This window comes from Hippopotamus amphibius, chromosome 2, assembly GCF_030028045.1.
Source record: "Hippopotamus amphibius kiboko isolate mHipAmp2 chromosome 2, mHipAmp2.hap2, whole genome shotgun sequence".
NCBI lineage: Eukaryota > Metazoa > Chordata > Mammalia > Artiodactyla > Hippopotamidae > Hippopotamus > Hippopotamus amphibius.
Genome location: NC_080187.1, coordinates 217,177,561 through 217,192,645, shown reverse-complemented (window position 1 = coordinate 217,192,645; position 15,085 = coordinate 217,177,561). Strand labels below are relative to the sequence as shown.

General features: G+C 52.6%; 1 protein-coding gene across 5 annotated transcripts in view; it reads left to right on the top strand.

Moving 5' to 3' along the window:
- TMEM266 (transmembrane protein 266) overlaps nucleotides 1-15,085 on the top strand; it is a 122,337-nt gene that overhangs the window by 94,491 nt on the left and 12,761 nt on the right. For all 5 annotated transcript variants that reach the window (XM_057723497.1, XM_057723498.1, XM_057723500.1 and 2 more), the window contains one exon: nucleotides 13,630-13,819. In XM_057723497.1, the coding sequence (XP_057579480.1) occupies nucleotides 13,630-13,819 (190 nt within the window). The remainder of the gene's footprint in view (nucleotides 1-13,629; nucleotides 13,820-15,085) is intronic.

The window sequence follows — 15,085 nt, the reverse complement described above, 5'->3', positions numbered from 1 at the left end:
GCCTAAAGTCCCCTAGGGTGCCAGAGCCATGGGGGCCCTGTGGCCAGCGAGCTCCTCCAGCCCCTTCACAGACACACGGGGAGCCTGAGGCCCAGAGGAGGGGAGACACGTCTCTAAGGTCACTCGTGCCCTGCCCAGCCGGGCCTGGACTTGGCCCTGGCTCCCAGGCCAGGCTCCTTTTCATTTCGCCATGGTGACCAGTCAGCTCTCCAGCTGAACCGGCTGAGTCACCCTCTCAGTTATCAGGGTTTTCTGGGCACAGTGGTCTCTGAAGCAGGGATCGGATTCTGTGTGCAGAGGTTGCTGGGCACCGCTGTGGGCTAGTTGCCACCCAGGACCCCCAGACACACCAGAGTGGCTGCTTCAGCAGTGCCCTCTGCTCTCTAGGAACCATGGTAAAGACTCAGAGACAGGGATGGGCCCTGTGAGGCTGTGCTGGGCAGAGCCAGGGGGATGGGCAGCTGGGCCCAGGAGAGGGTTTATCTGTGAATCCAGAGGCCTCACTCTTCCTTGTGGTGTGCGGGCTTCTCACTGCGGTGGCTTCTCTTATTGCAGAGCATGGGCTCTAGGCACACAGGCTTCAGTAGTTGCGGCATGTGGGCTCAGTAGTTGTGGTGCACAGGCTTCTCATTGCGGTGGCTTCTCTTATTGCAGAGCATGGGCTCTAGGCACACAGGCTTTAGTAGTTGCGGCATATGGGCTCCGCAGTTGTGGTGTGTGGACTCAGTAGTTGCAGTGCACTGGCTCTAGGGCACGTGAGCTTCAGTAGTTGTGGTGCGTGGGCTCAGTAGTTGTGGCCCACAGGCTTAGTTGCTCTGGGGCATGTGGGATCTTCCCGGACCAGGGATCAAACCCATGTGCCCTGCACTGGCAGGTGGATTCTCAACCAGTGCACCACCAGGGAAGTCCTGACACCACTTCTTTGCCCTCAGTTCCCTCCTCCCTAAGATGAGGGGGCCCTCCCATGTGAGTGGGACAGACAGCCCCTTGTATAGGAGGTTAGGGGAGGGGACTGGTGTTTAGGAGGTGAGAGGACATCATGGCCCTGCAGTAAACCTGCAGAGCTCTGTAGAAACACAGCCTCAAGTGCAGGGAATGTTCTAGTGTCAGATGTGCAGGGCGGGAGAGCCACAGAGGGAACGTGGGGGAGGACGGGCCCAGCCCTTGCTGGCGGCCTCCGCAGGCCACGCACTGCGTGGGCCATGAGTGTTTGCACCCGAGGCCGCTCCTCCCACTAAGCTGGCTGTTCCCCCGGGGCAGATTCATGTCTGTGCCCGGCCGGCACCCCAGACGTGTGGGTCTCCTGGCTCCCCAGCCCCCGGCTGTCCCGGCTGGAGGAGGTGCTGGGGGGTGGGGGTGGGGAGTCTGTGGAATGTCCCCACAGGAACACGCACACGGCATCTTCAAAATCATCCCCTTGGAACGTCTGTCCAGGAACCCGATCTCTTGATCCTCTTGGGGAACACCACGGCCTTTCACCTCGACACAAAATGCTTATGAGTGACAAGAGGGGGCATCAGGGGACACAGCCCTTGGGGCACATCTTCCACGGGGTCCCGGGAGCCGGGCCGTCTGCGTGGGGTACTAGGCTGGGAAGACAAGCGCTGACGTCCCTAAGCAGTGGGCATCAGCGTCGTGGTGGTCACCCGTGCATCTGGTCAGCCAGGGGCATGGACAGGATGTGGCCTCTGCCCTCACGAGGCTGTGGGTGGCTCAGGGAGTCTGGCAGGTCCAAGATAGGCAGTGGTGGTCCCGTGGGATGCATGCTTCAGCAGGGACGCGTCGGGGGCTCTGTGTGCCGGGGGCCGCAGGGGTGGATGGGTTTCCAGAGGCACTGACATGGAGCCACGGCCCCCTGGAGAAGGGCTCCAGACAGAAGGGACAGGTGAGGCATGAGAGTGGGCGTTGTGCTGGGGGAATCAAGGCCATCGAGGGTGTGAGCGGAGGGGAGGAGGGGCAGATTTGGAGGGAGTAGAGGGATTTGGATTTGGCTGACCAAGGAGTTTGGGCTTCCTGCCTCTGGGAGAGAGGAAGCCTGCAGTGTGAGAAGCTGGGGCGGAGGGATCTGCTCAGATCTGAGTTTTTGGTGGATCTTTCTGGCTGCCATTGGGAGACAGATGGGAGAGGGAGGAGTGGAGCTGGGAAGCCTGGAGAGGCTGTAGAACCGCCAAGAGGAGCAGGGTCTGGGCTTGGGGCAGAGGGAGGTGGAGGGGTCAGGGAGAGGGTAGCTCAAGTGTCACAGGACCTGGCCGGAGCGTGGGCAGGCAGCTGTCAGTCTGCTGTCTAATAGGACAATGAACGCCCTGCTCTGCTGCATTTGGCCACATGAAAGACACAGACACAGTGCTGCATCTGCCCTCCATAAATGCACAGCCTCCGAGCTGGCCCCAGGCACGCCTCACGTTAACAGCCCGTGTGCCACGTGGCTGAGGGGAAGCCCTAATGGCAGCCCACCTCTCCTGGTTTCCCCTGTGACCCTGTGCTGAGCCCCCCAGGACCCCACGTTCCTGCCATCCTGGTTCACGTCACCCCCTACATGTGGCCTCCTTCCCCGGGGGTCTGAGCCGGAGGGAGACTCCCTTGGATTCTGCACAGGAAAGAGCCAATAAATAAAGACAAATTCCCTCTAGGTAGCGACATCTGGAAAAGAGATGAACAGAAACAAACCATTTTAATTTAAAAAACACCTGAAGCCTGTCATCTTAGTTAAGACAGCAACAAAGGGCCAGACAGGCTGGAATCCCAGCAGGCTGCCAGGAAGGCGGGAGGGGCTGGCTAGAGCCACACACTGGGCTCTGCACAGAAACCAGGAACGCTGCTCTCCCAGAGCAAATAGACACCTCATTTTCAGCTGGATTTTGAGACCAGGCTTGGGACTTGACTGTGCAACAAATGCCTTTAAAGAAATGTGAGTGCTGGCTCGTGGAATATCAGGGGTGACCAGACCCTTTGAGAGAATAGTCCCTGGAATGGTTAAGATGTTAGGGACAGACCTGAGCGCAAAGCCAGCTTGGCTATTTATGGCTTTGGGTATCAAGGGGACCTCTGTGGACCTTGGTTTTCCTATTCTGAAAAATGGGGCTGGTAATACAATCCTTGAAGGGTGGTTGTGGGATTGCTTGGCCTGAAGCCTGGCACATGATAAATGGTGACTCTATGGGAATTACCCCCCATTTCCCCACATAGACCCATTTTACAGATAAGAAAATTAAGAAGTGGTGACTTGCCCAAGAGCCCACAGCTAGGTCAGGGCTTTTAGAGCCAGGAATAGATCCAGGTGTCCTATCTGTGAAAGGTGTTCTTCCCCAGCCCACCTTGCTTAGGGTCATGTTCTATGACATTTTCCTACCCGTGCAGTTCTCAAGGCTCAGTGAAAACAGTGATCAGATTATACGCCAGGGTGTCTTTAAACCACAGCCTGAGGACAGCTCTTCTCTCTGCAGACACGGACCCGGCTCCCCTCAGCTGCCTCAATAGTGTTTCCAAAGAGTCTCTTGCGGCTGCCTCCACCCCATACCCCACCCAACCCCATTCCGGGTCGTTCGGTTCACCTTCGCCACAAACTCTGTTTCCCAGCTGGAATTCTTAGGGCTTAATGACGCAGCTTCCAAACGGAATTTGTACACGCTACCTAAGAAACTGAAATTCACCCAAAGGTCAGATGAAATGTGTAGAATCTCAGTTTACATGAAACATTTAGTTTGCATTCACCTTGCTCTCCCCGGCATGTGTTTGTCTAACTCTTTGCCATCACTTCACTCATCTTAGCTCTTTTTAAAAATAAACTTTATTTTGTAGAACAGTTGTAGGTTTATAGGAAACTTGTGATGATGGTACAGAGTTCCGATATACCCTGTACCCCTTTCCCCTTCATTAACTTCTTGCATTAGTATCATGCATTTGTTAAATTAATGAACTAATATTGATATGTTATTACCAAGGTCTACACCTTGCTCAGATTTCCTTAGTTTTTATCAAATGTCCTTGGATCCCACCCAGGACATCGCATGACATTGAGTCATCATGTCTCCTCGGGCTCCTCTTGGCTGTAAAAGTTCCTCAGACTTTCCTCAGACTTTCCTTGTGATGGCCTTGACAGTTTTGAGGCGTTCCGGTCGGGTATTTTATAGGGTGGCTCTCTGCTGGGATTTGACGGATGTTTCTCTCATGATTAGACTGGAGTTCTGGGTTTTGGGGAGGGAGACCACAGAGGTCCCGTGCCATTCTCATCCCATCATACCAAAGGTACATACTGTCCCTGTGACATCACTGTGGATGCTGACCTTGATCACCTGGCTGAGGCAGTGTTTGTCAGGTCTCTCCGCTGTAAAGCGACTCTTTTTAAAATTCATCTTAGCCTTTCTAGAAAGCTTAAATTGCTTCTTACCGTGACCCTGTGGAGACTCTTGGGTGACATGGTTTGCGAGCTTCTTGCATGAGTGTATTGTACATTTTATCTTCTGTGCCACGCGGCAGCTCATTTCTTACCAGAGGCCATGCCCCAGGTGCCCCAGAAACACCTTGTGTTATAGATGAGGGGCCCCTGGATTTGGCAGGTGGGGGAATCTGAGGCCAGTTAGGCAATTAGGATGGAACAGGGGTCTCTTACGACTCATCCTAGTCCTTTCCCCACCAGATCACGCTGGCCCTCGGTTCTTCACGGGGAGACAGGACCCAGTGCTTCCCTCATTCTCTGGTCCCTCCTGACTACTGGGCTCACCTCATCCTTAGCAGATTCCTGTGGGAAAGAGGAGCCCAGAGGGGCCAGGGTGGAGACGGGGGGAGGGAAGGGGACACTCTGTGGGTCAGTCTCACCTTTCCCAAGCCCTGACTGGCCTTCTGCAGCCTCCTTCCAGAGGGCTCATTTCTGTGATGGAAGCACGTCGCCCCCGACGCCTGCGTTCAACAGTCCTTCGGCCGGAAGGTCATTCCCTTTCCCTTTCATTTTGCTCAATATCTGGATTTTGCTTTCTGCTTGTCCGGCCGGAATTTTCTTCGGCATTCATCTCTCTGGTACGCAGGTAGATTCCAGAGGCGGGGTGCTAGTTAGTGTCCTTCAGAGAGATGGTGTGAACTTTTTGTCTCTCTCTGTGTACTGGCTGCTTCAGAAATCAAAGCTATTTTAGATGCAGTGGTTAAATCAATGCAATGATATATTCTTCCGACTTGTCTTAAGAAACCACTTCTGAGGTTTTAGTACATCCCCGCCCAGGATCTTGCTCTAATTCCAAAACATATTCTGAAGTCCCCATCGTACCTGCTCTTTGCTCTATAAGCCTTGCATCAGCTCTTGGCCCAAAATAATTCGATCCAACTTGGCCCACTGTCGAACTTTGTTTCTCTTCCCTGCTGGGCCCTGTGGGACCAGTTGAGGTCTTCTTCCTCAGCACCATCCACCCTGAGACCACTGGCAAAAGACCCAGGGAGGCCGGGCTCAGTCTAGGATGACTTGAGGCCCAGGCTGCAAGGAGGCCAGTGGAACTCTGTGAGCCCCTTAGGTCAGCCTTAGACTTAGGGCAAGCGGCAGTCTCTGAAAGAAGAGTCCTGTGCGGGGCAGCTTGGAGGATGGAGCGCATGCCCTTACCCTGGGAGTCAGCAAGAGGGATTCTAACCTCAGCTCCACCAATAACCCCCTTAACTCCTGGACCTCAGGATCTGCATTGGAAAAATGGAGGAAACAAGGCTTACATCACGAGGATGCTGTGAAGATCAGATTAATTCAAGTAATATGTAAAGTCTGGCCCACTGGAGTCTCTCAGTAAAAGTTAAAAAAGAGAGGGAGAGAACGCAAATCATACTAAATCTTTTATATAATGGTGACCATTTACAAATGCACTGCCACATGTTTTAGCTCATTTTGACTTTGATGGTCAAAGTTGGCAGGCTAGGCATTATTAATCCTTTTATAGAGGGAAAGGCTGAGGCTGAGAGAGGCTGCTGCTTGCCCAGTGTCTCACCATTTGTCATGGAAGGAAGGGCTGGGGTGGAACTCAGGGCTGCAGTGTCCATTTTCCTACACCAGAAATAGGGCGTCTGTACAAGTTACTGTTACAGTGAATAACACCAGCTGCTCCGTCAGACAAACCCAGACATCTCAGTGGCCTAACACGAGAGGCGCGTGTTTGCCACCCGTGCCGCAGCCCAGTGAAATTACCTTGGTGGGGAGGTAAAGGGACGCTCTGTTCCACACAGGCACTCTGGCCTCCAGGCTCTTGCCAGGTCCTGGCTCCTTCTCATTCTAAGTGTTTGGCGTTTACTCCCTTCAGCCAGGGGATAAGAAAGGGAGGCTAGAGAATGGTGCATAAAAGATTTTTACTGGCTGGGCCTGAAAGTTGTGATATTTCTCCTGCCCCCATTCCATGGGCAGACTCGGTTCCACAGTCACACCTCAGGCACCAGATGCTGACAAAAGTAGTCTGTGTGCCCAGGAAGAAAACAGTCACCTGCGCCGTCCCCTAAGAGGCTCACAGCGCTTCCTACTGCCGCTCCCCTCTTCCCAGCAGCAAGAGGTACAACCACAGTGATGAAGCCTCCTGGGATGATGCGTCTCCCCGGCCTGTTTCCTGAAGGAACGGGATAATAATCTGGACCCTGACGACAGGCCTTCCTGGTGGAGGCAGGTTGGGGGGTGGTGGTGTCCACGCCACTATCCTTCGAGGGCCAGCAGCCCCTTCAGCAGGTCAAGCACAGCAGGAAAGGGGTTCTGCTCTGGCTCTGGGGGTGGTACTTGATACTGGCTCCTTCCAGAGAGCCCCCTCTTTTCTCACAGGGACCACGCACCTCCAGCTCCGCACAATAGTCTTTGTTACCTAGATGAGTCAAGATCTCCACTGTGGGAAGTGAAGTGTTTTTTTTTTTTTTTTAAACATGGGAAGTGATTTGTAAAACAGCCGATAGCTTTAATGACAAGCCTATTTAGCTGATAAAATTAGCCATCAGAGGAATAACTTATGTTATCCTTTTGCCATAATTTAAATTTATGGCCAACGACCAGTCATCTTCCCAGTGGATGGAAAGGGGCCAAGGTCGAATTCAGCTTCACCCTGCTCCTAAATCATGAGTTTGCAACTGTCTCCTGAGTTTTATTGTTACCAACAATGGCGAAACTAATGGAAATAAACATTGGATGCCATCCCAATAGCAGATGGGTTTGAAGGCAGGGCAGTCTGTGCAGACAGCACTAATAGGATGGAAGAAAATGATTGCTATTGCATTAGATACCATCGCGCTCCTGGACACAGTGTGCATTGATCAGGCCAAGGCCGCGTCAGTTGTACTCCACAAACCAGACCATTAAAGGCAGAGATGCGCTGGTTGTGCCCGCCCCGCCGCCCCGGGGGTCTGGCCCCGCCTGGGCGTGCATTAAAAGCCCAGCCCAATGGAAGGGGCCTGACTCACTCCAGTAATGCACACTGAGGGCTTCCCTGTGGGTCCCGGCTGATCTGGTCAGGTTATCTGATTAGAAATACTCTCAGCTAATGTGCATTAAGAAGGGCCGTGATTGCACTTTCATTCTTCCCAAGTCACAGGATGGTCTTTTGTTCCCACGGGACCAGTTTGCCAGTGGAGAATTTGCTTCCTTTTGTCCTCAAAGCCACCATGCACTTTCTCTCCCAGAGGCCCAGGCCCACGTGAGCCCTGGAGAGCCTCAGTGCTACGGGTGTTCCTCCTTATCTGCACTTTGACTACATGGTATGTAGGGGTGGGGGGGTTCTATTTATCCTCCTTGGGGTTCTCCGAGTTTCTTGAATTTGTGGGTTGGTGTTTTGCATTAGATTTGCAAAGTTTTTGGCCATCATTTCTTTATTGCTTCTGTCCCGTCCTGTCATTCTTCTCCTTCGGGAGCTCTAACTGCATGTTAGACCTTCTGCTCGTGCCTCACTTTTCTCTTGTACCCTATTCCATTCCCCCATTCTCTCTCTTTTTTTCTTTTTCTGGCTGTAACTTTTAATATTCTTCTATAGATCTGTCCTCAAGTTCAACATCTCTGTCTTCTACTGTGTCCAGTCTGCTGTTAAACTCCTCCAACTGAGCATTCAGTTTCAGATACTGTACATCTGGTTCTGAAAGTTTAAGGTTCTAAAAGTTTCATTTGATTCTTTTTATTGTTCTCTTTCTCCACTGAAATGCTGTCTCTGTTTTGTCCATCTTTTCTCCTACTTTCTCTAACATATTAATCACAGTTATTTTGAAGCCCTTGTCTGTTAATCCAAATATTTCTATAGGTCAGCTTCTATGAAAGTTCTAAAGCAGCTTCTTAACTGCTTTATGATTTGATAATCAGTCACTTTTTCCTGCTTGTTTGCATGAATAGTAATTCTTATTGTGTGCTACACATTGTTGACGCATTTTAGAGGTTGTGGGTTATGTTATCTTTCTCTAAAGAGTTGGCTCTCTGGCAAAGGGGCATTTCCATAGGAGCAGGGGATGGCCCTGAAGACAGCACCAAGAGTCACCTGGCTCTCGCACTTTGTTTCCTCCCAGTTAGAGTCCTGGAGCTAGCACAGAGCCTGTTACAGACCAGAATTCAGCTGTTCCATTAGCCTTGTTGAACACACAGTGAAACTGAGGCCCAAAGAGGAAAGGAGACTTACCAAAGTCAGAGTGAGGGAGGGGTGATGGACCAAGAGCTCAGGCTGCTGCCTCCAGCCCTGGCTTTTTCCCCACGTGGGGGCCTTCTGCTCTTCCCTGGGCCCTGTTACTATCAAGCTCCCGCATATTCTGTCTGAGCTGAGTTACTTCCACCTCTCCCATAAGGTTTCAGGTTCTCTGGCACAAGGTCTTTGGGGCTGGAAGGGACATGGATTCTGGGCCCAGCTTTGCTTCTGATGCACCATGTGGTCCCAGCCTTTAACCCACCCTGTCGCCCAGCACAGAAGCCTCCTTCCCATCTCAGGGCCTCAGTTCACCCATCTGACAAATGAGGCCCTGATAATTCTAGGACCTTTTGATGACCCTTCATCAACTGGGGAAGCACACCTGGCCACGTTCAGTATATGGGAACCAGGGGCCAGGCTCTGAGCATCCCAGCTAGAACATCCAGACAGTCCCCTGGGCTGTCACAGCCAGTGACCAGAGCTGAGAGCCACAGCCCGTCTGCAGTGTCTCTGTAAGGAGTCAATCGTTCCTCCTCAGGGCAAGGGCTCCGAGCATCCAGCCACCCTATATCCTCTGGGTATGAAGCTTGTAAAAATATGTCCCCAAAGCAGGTTGCCTTCTCCCTCACACCTACTGTAATCCATGCCCATGCTGACACTTTTACCTCCTAAATAGTTCTCATCTCCATCTCTACTGCCTCTACCCTAGTCCAAATTCTGGCCATCCCTGGCCTGGACTGCTGCAGTAGCCCACCAGCTGGTATTGCCATGTCTGCCCTGGCTTATCCCCATCACATCCATTCTCGACTTGGCTGTCAGGACAGTGTTTTCAAGATGCTCACCTGAATCACCACACCACCACCTCCACCACTGCACTGTTCTGTTCAAAAGATTTCAGTGACTTATTGTTGCTCTTTAAATAAGGGCTGAAGTCCTTAAAACATCTCACCATGGCTACAGGTCTCTGCCTGGTGTGGTTCCTGCCGAACTCCCCAACCCCTCTTACCTCCCAGTGTCCGTTGGCCGGACGCATCATGCCTTCTCTGCCACAAGTGCCACCCAGAGCTAGCCCTTAGAACTCTCCTGGGAGATTTGTTCCCTGCAGTGCAGCAGACAGCCCCTGTCACCGGGGCCACCCAGCACTCACCTCAAAGCTGGGAGAGGCATTTTCATCCCCATACATATAACAGAGTTTTAACGCAGCCCTCACCATGCTTTACCTGACTTCTTAGTGAATGAATGAATGAGTGAATGGAGGAACTAGCATACACGTGGGTTCATATTTCTACCCTAAAACTTATTTCCAAGTACAAGCCTATGTCTGCACGTGTGGACCTGGGGCTGGGCAAGCCCTGGCCTCTGGCTGTCTGGCCTGAATTCCAGTGGGACACTCATGGGCAGCTCTGTATCAATTACAAGTTATCAATAATGCATCTGCTCAGAGTGGCCGAGGAGGCCATTAGCTAGGGCTGCCAGCCCTGATGAGCGGCCTTGGAGAACGTGGGCTGGGTGTGCCCGTGGGAAGTTCAGAGCAGCCTGGGCAGGAGGGGCTCTCAGCCCCAGCAGAGCTAAGGAGGGCTGCCTAATGGGTCCTGCCTGACATCTGAGACTCTGCTGCGAGAAGGGTGGCTTGAGCCCTCTCCCGCTGCACAGACGGCCACCCTCTAATAAGCTAGCCTCGCTTTCTCACTTTCTGAGACTGGTGGCCCCATTTGAGGACCAGGTTGTTGAAATCCAGGTCTGAGCCTAGTCTGAGACCAGAGTGAGGGCCCAGCGTGTGATCAGGATGGGGTCTCAGTATGTGACTTGGGTCAGGACGCAATGTGTGACCAGGATCGGGGCTCAGGGTTGGGGCTCAGGCTTTGCCTCAGTTTTGGGTTAGGACTGGAGAAAGTGGGCTGGGTGTGCCCATGGGAAGTTTGGATCAGCCTGGGCAGGAGGGGCTGAAGTGAAGGCTCAGCCTGAAACCACAGAATTGAGCAAAGCTGACTAGTTTCACGCATTCATTTATTGATTCATTTGGCCATTTTTACTGAGTTCCTTCTGTGTACCAGCCACCAAAACAGACAAGATCCCTGCTCTTACAGAGATTATGTTCTATATTCTATTCTTATGTAGATTATACTCTATACCCCTGCTCTTACCGAGGGGGGAGGGTGGCAGTGGTGTGCTGGAGCTCTCACTAGCTCATGAGAGCTAGCTGTATACATTTCTTCCCAGTTCTGCATGGCATCATGTTGGTAGTCTGAAATGGGCCACGGTGGGAGTATTTATACTAGAGATTAGCGTGCACTATAAATCAGGCCTCTTTTTTTTTATGTACAAGCACACGACTGCAGGTGAAGTGACGACATGTATTTATCACATCTCCTTCCCCAACTCCCACGAAGATGATAGTAAAGAAAAAATCATAAACACAGAAGAATTAAACTCTCTTGAAGTCCTGTCCATCAGGACAAAGAGGATAGAGATTTCACTGGATTAGGGGCAAATGGAGAGCGGACGAGAATGTGATAACTGATCCAGCAGAGTGGAGAATCTATCCCTAAAGTGTCTAAAGAGACAGATACTGAGGGAAGTGGCCTAATTCCCCCCTCAGAACCCTTGAGAGTTAGGGAGGAAGGGGGTGAATGTGAAGCTGACCACAGGGGAGGGGGGTGGCTAGAAGTCTGTACACATAGTATCTGAACCTTCCAGGTCCCCTTCCAAATCCTGCACAGCCAGGAGAACACACTCCCTCATTGTACAAGAGGCAAGAGGTTTGTCCTCTGGAGAGACTGAACCAGAGGGCTCTGCACGTGGGCACTGGGTGGGGCAGAGGCCTGGGGAGAGGTGCAGGGCTGAACATGAGAATCAGGTGAAAGTCCTTTCATCTAATGGCTGGACCCTCTGCCTCATTTCCCTGCCCTGCTCCCAGCACAGAGGCAGCTAGAGGTGTGTCCCCAGGCAGGAGGCTGATGAACTCTCCGAAAACCTGAGTGCTCCTGGAGACGAAATTTGTGGACACTGACATTGAGAAGTTGCCCCGATGCCAGTCTTCTACCCAGCCACCCTTAGTGTTAGTGAATGCTTTAATTGTGCATTTCACTTTTGTCAAAAGAAAAATAATAAAACATTAAAATAAATAAAGATATCAGAAGGTGCTAAGCGCAGTGTAGAGAATTTAAGCAGGGTGATGTGATGGAGTGCCTGGGTGGCTGCCTTAGGTTGGGGGTCGGGGAAGGCCTCCAACAGGGGGGCCAGCCATATAACATGGGACCAGAGGTCACTGGGAAAGTGACCCTGAGACCAACACACGCTTAGTGTGTTTAAGGAATGACGAGAAGACCTGTGTCACAGTGGGAAGTAAAGGGCCAGGTAAGCAGAGCCAGCACATGTACCTGCTCTGTAAGCCAAGGACATAAAATGTGGGTTTTCTCCTACCCGAGGTCTATGGACAAGGGGTGACGATCTGATATAGGTTTAGGAGAATCCCTCTGACCCTTGTTGGAGGATTGGATGGGAGAGGGCTGCAGGGCTGTAGTCATCCAGGTGAGAGCTGGCAGTGGAGGTGAGGCGGGTGGGCAGACGTGGGGTAGCATGTAGGGAGCTGGACTTGAGGGCAGATTGGATGGCAGGGATAAGGGAAAGTGAGGAAGCAAGGGAGGACATTGCATCCAGCTAAAGTGAGATGAAAACACATGAGGAGCAGATGTGGGGATAGAGTGACGAGTCCTGTTTAGACCAGGTTAAGTTTGTGAAACCTGTGACCCAATTCTGTGTCGCTGTCAAGTAGGCAGTTGGAGGTGTGATCTGACATTGCAGGGAGGAACCAGGGCTGGAGATTGGGATCGTGAGCAAGCAGGTAATCTCCTAGGTAGGGAGGTCAGGCCCGGGGCCTCCCTGGTACACGTCCACCCCTCTACTTGCTTTGGGCCTTTAAGGGTTTGACTGGAGGTTGTGGAGTTGTGCAGAAGCAATGCAATGTGTGTGTGGAACACTAGGTGGCAGCGAAGGCTCTCCTTCCTTCTGAGCCCACAGCCAGGCCCTTCAGAGTCAGACCCAAACTTTACCTTCACCCAGATGGCCCAGGAAGGCCCTAGAGTGTGAACAGTCCTCTCAGCCACAAACTCAAGAGGCATCTGGAAGCCTCTCTAGGAAACTTTCCCCAACAACAACAAAAAATTAAACCAAAATAAAAATGTGTGCAGCTTTTTACAAAGCCTTTATGAAGCATGCAAGTCCTCAAAGAGCTCTGTGGGGCGATTAACCCCCATTTTACAGATAAGGAAACCAAGGCCACACGGCAGTAAGCTGCAGGGCTGGGACTAGAGCCCAGTCCAGTCTGACCAGTCCTCGTAACCTCCTAGAAGAGGGATGTGGGCGCTGCTGGAAGACAAATGAGTCAAGCACAGCCCAGCAAGCAAGTGATGCCACAGCAGGCTCCCATGGCTGGTTACACTGGCCCTGAATGTTGTGGGACTTCCAGTCTTCCACTAACCATCACTGTAGGACAGCTGAATAAGGTTGTCATTTTGGGACTTCCCTGGTGGTCCAGTGGTTAAGACTCCATGCTCCCAATGCAGGGGGCCCAGGTTCCACCCCTGGTCAGGGAACTAGATCCTGCATGCTGCAACTAAGACCCAGCGCAGCCGAATAAATAAACACTAAAACAACAACTCTCATTTTGACACCCCACAGCTTGGGTCACACATTTAGGCAAGTAACTAGAACCGGATTGAAATCTGGTTTCCCTGACTCCTCCTCCGATGCTCTTCCCGCAAACCACAGCTGTGTTTCCTCTCATGGCCAGCTTGTCCTCACTGTGGGGGCAGACTACACAGTATCAGAGATGAGACACAGGAACACGTTTTATTACTTGGAAAAGACTCCATAAACATCAGAGGCTCTTGAGATGAGTGTCGCTAGGAGATTGGTAAGGAATGCCCCCTCCAGCCTTTGGATGCTCAGCCCATTCCTCCCCGCTCCCCCAAGAGCAAAGCGCCCAGACATCTGGCCGGGCCGGATCCACGCCCCCCTCTCCTTCTTGCAGTTTGAGATCCGGCAGCTGCGGGCGCACCTGGCGCAGCAGGACCTGGACCTGGCGGCCGAGCGCGAGGCTGCGCTGCAGGCCCCTCACGTGCTCAGTCAGCCGCGCAGCCGCTACAAGGTGGTGGAGGCCGGCACGTGGGCCGAGGAGACCGCGGCCGAGGGCGTCGTGGAGGAGCTGCAGCCCGCGCAAGGTGAGCCCGCCCGCGGCCTCCCCAGTCCCGTCGTGGGGAGCCCCCCTCCGCACCCACGGCCCTGGGCCGTGCGCACAGCTTCCTGGAGCTGGAGTGCGCCGCCTGGCAGGGTTGTGCCCCCAGCTCGGCCCACAAGTTTGGTGGGGGTGGGGGTGGGGACCCTCAGATCAGTGCCCTGTGACCACCTTTCTGAGCCTGGGAGAAAGCGTTGAGGCAAGCTACCTTGACCCGACTTCGACACGACCTCAGTGACGTGTACTCATTTCGTGCCTGTGGGCAACTGGCCGCTGCGTGAGCACTGTCTGCCCAGCCCTCGCGGCAGCCGCTCGCGGGAGGCTTGACTTTCCTACTTTGTGGATGAAGGAACTGAGACCCAGAAAAGTTGTCCAAAGGTGCCTCACTAGTTAATAGATGGCAGAGCGAGGCTTCCAGCCGGATGCCTAGGACTTTTCTACTGGACTGCCCGGCCCACGAGGGTGCAGATAGTAAATCCAGGCCTGGGGCCAGGAGAGCTCAGAACCTAAGCCTTGGGGTTGGTAGTAAATTGATGGGCAGGTGATGCTGGTGGAGATGGGAGCACTGGCTATACCCTAGGGCAGAGTCCTCTATAGAAGACCAGCTGTGTCCCCTCGTAGAGGGGAGTTAACCTTTCTGGGTCTTGGTTTTACTCCCTGCCAAATGGGAACAGTGCTGAACCTTCCTCACGGGGTTGTTGCGAGGCTCCAGGAAGCAGGTGCAAGTGGCTTCCAGAATTGCAAAGTAGTCCTGCAAATGTCAGGTGGTATTATTTTGTGACTGGGAGTGAAAATATCCTCACCTGGTGACGCAGCTGTGTCAGGTGTGGGCCTTTGCAGGGTTTGGGGAGACTGGGTTCTGATGGGCTCAGGCCAGGAATCGGCCCCAGCTCACAGGGCCCAGGAGTCCAAGGGGAGATCTGTGGCCTCGTTGGAGCCCAGAGGGGAGCCTGGGAGCCTGAATGCAGCTTGCCCTCTCCAGGCTGCTTTCCTGCTCGTATCTGAGTCTTCCCTGCCCCAACTTGCACCTGAAAATATTATCACTAAAATGATGGTTAAGGGATTTCTTCACTTCACTAAGATTTTTTTAAAAATATTGACTTCCCCAAATAATTAAGAATACATTTTTGGGTCCATATTTTTTAAAGTTAAGGGAACTTTAGTTCATCAAACTCCTCTGAGAGAAGCTTTTTAGTGTTCTTTCATTTCATCCTCACACTTCCTTTCTCTCATAAGGAGGAGGAAACTCTCA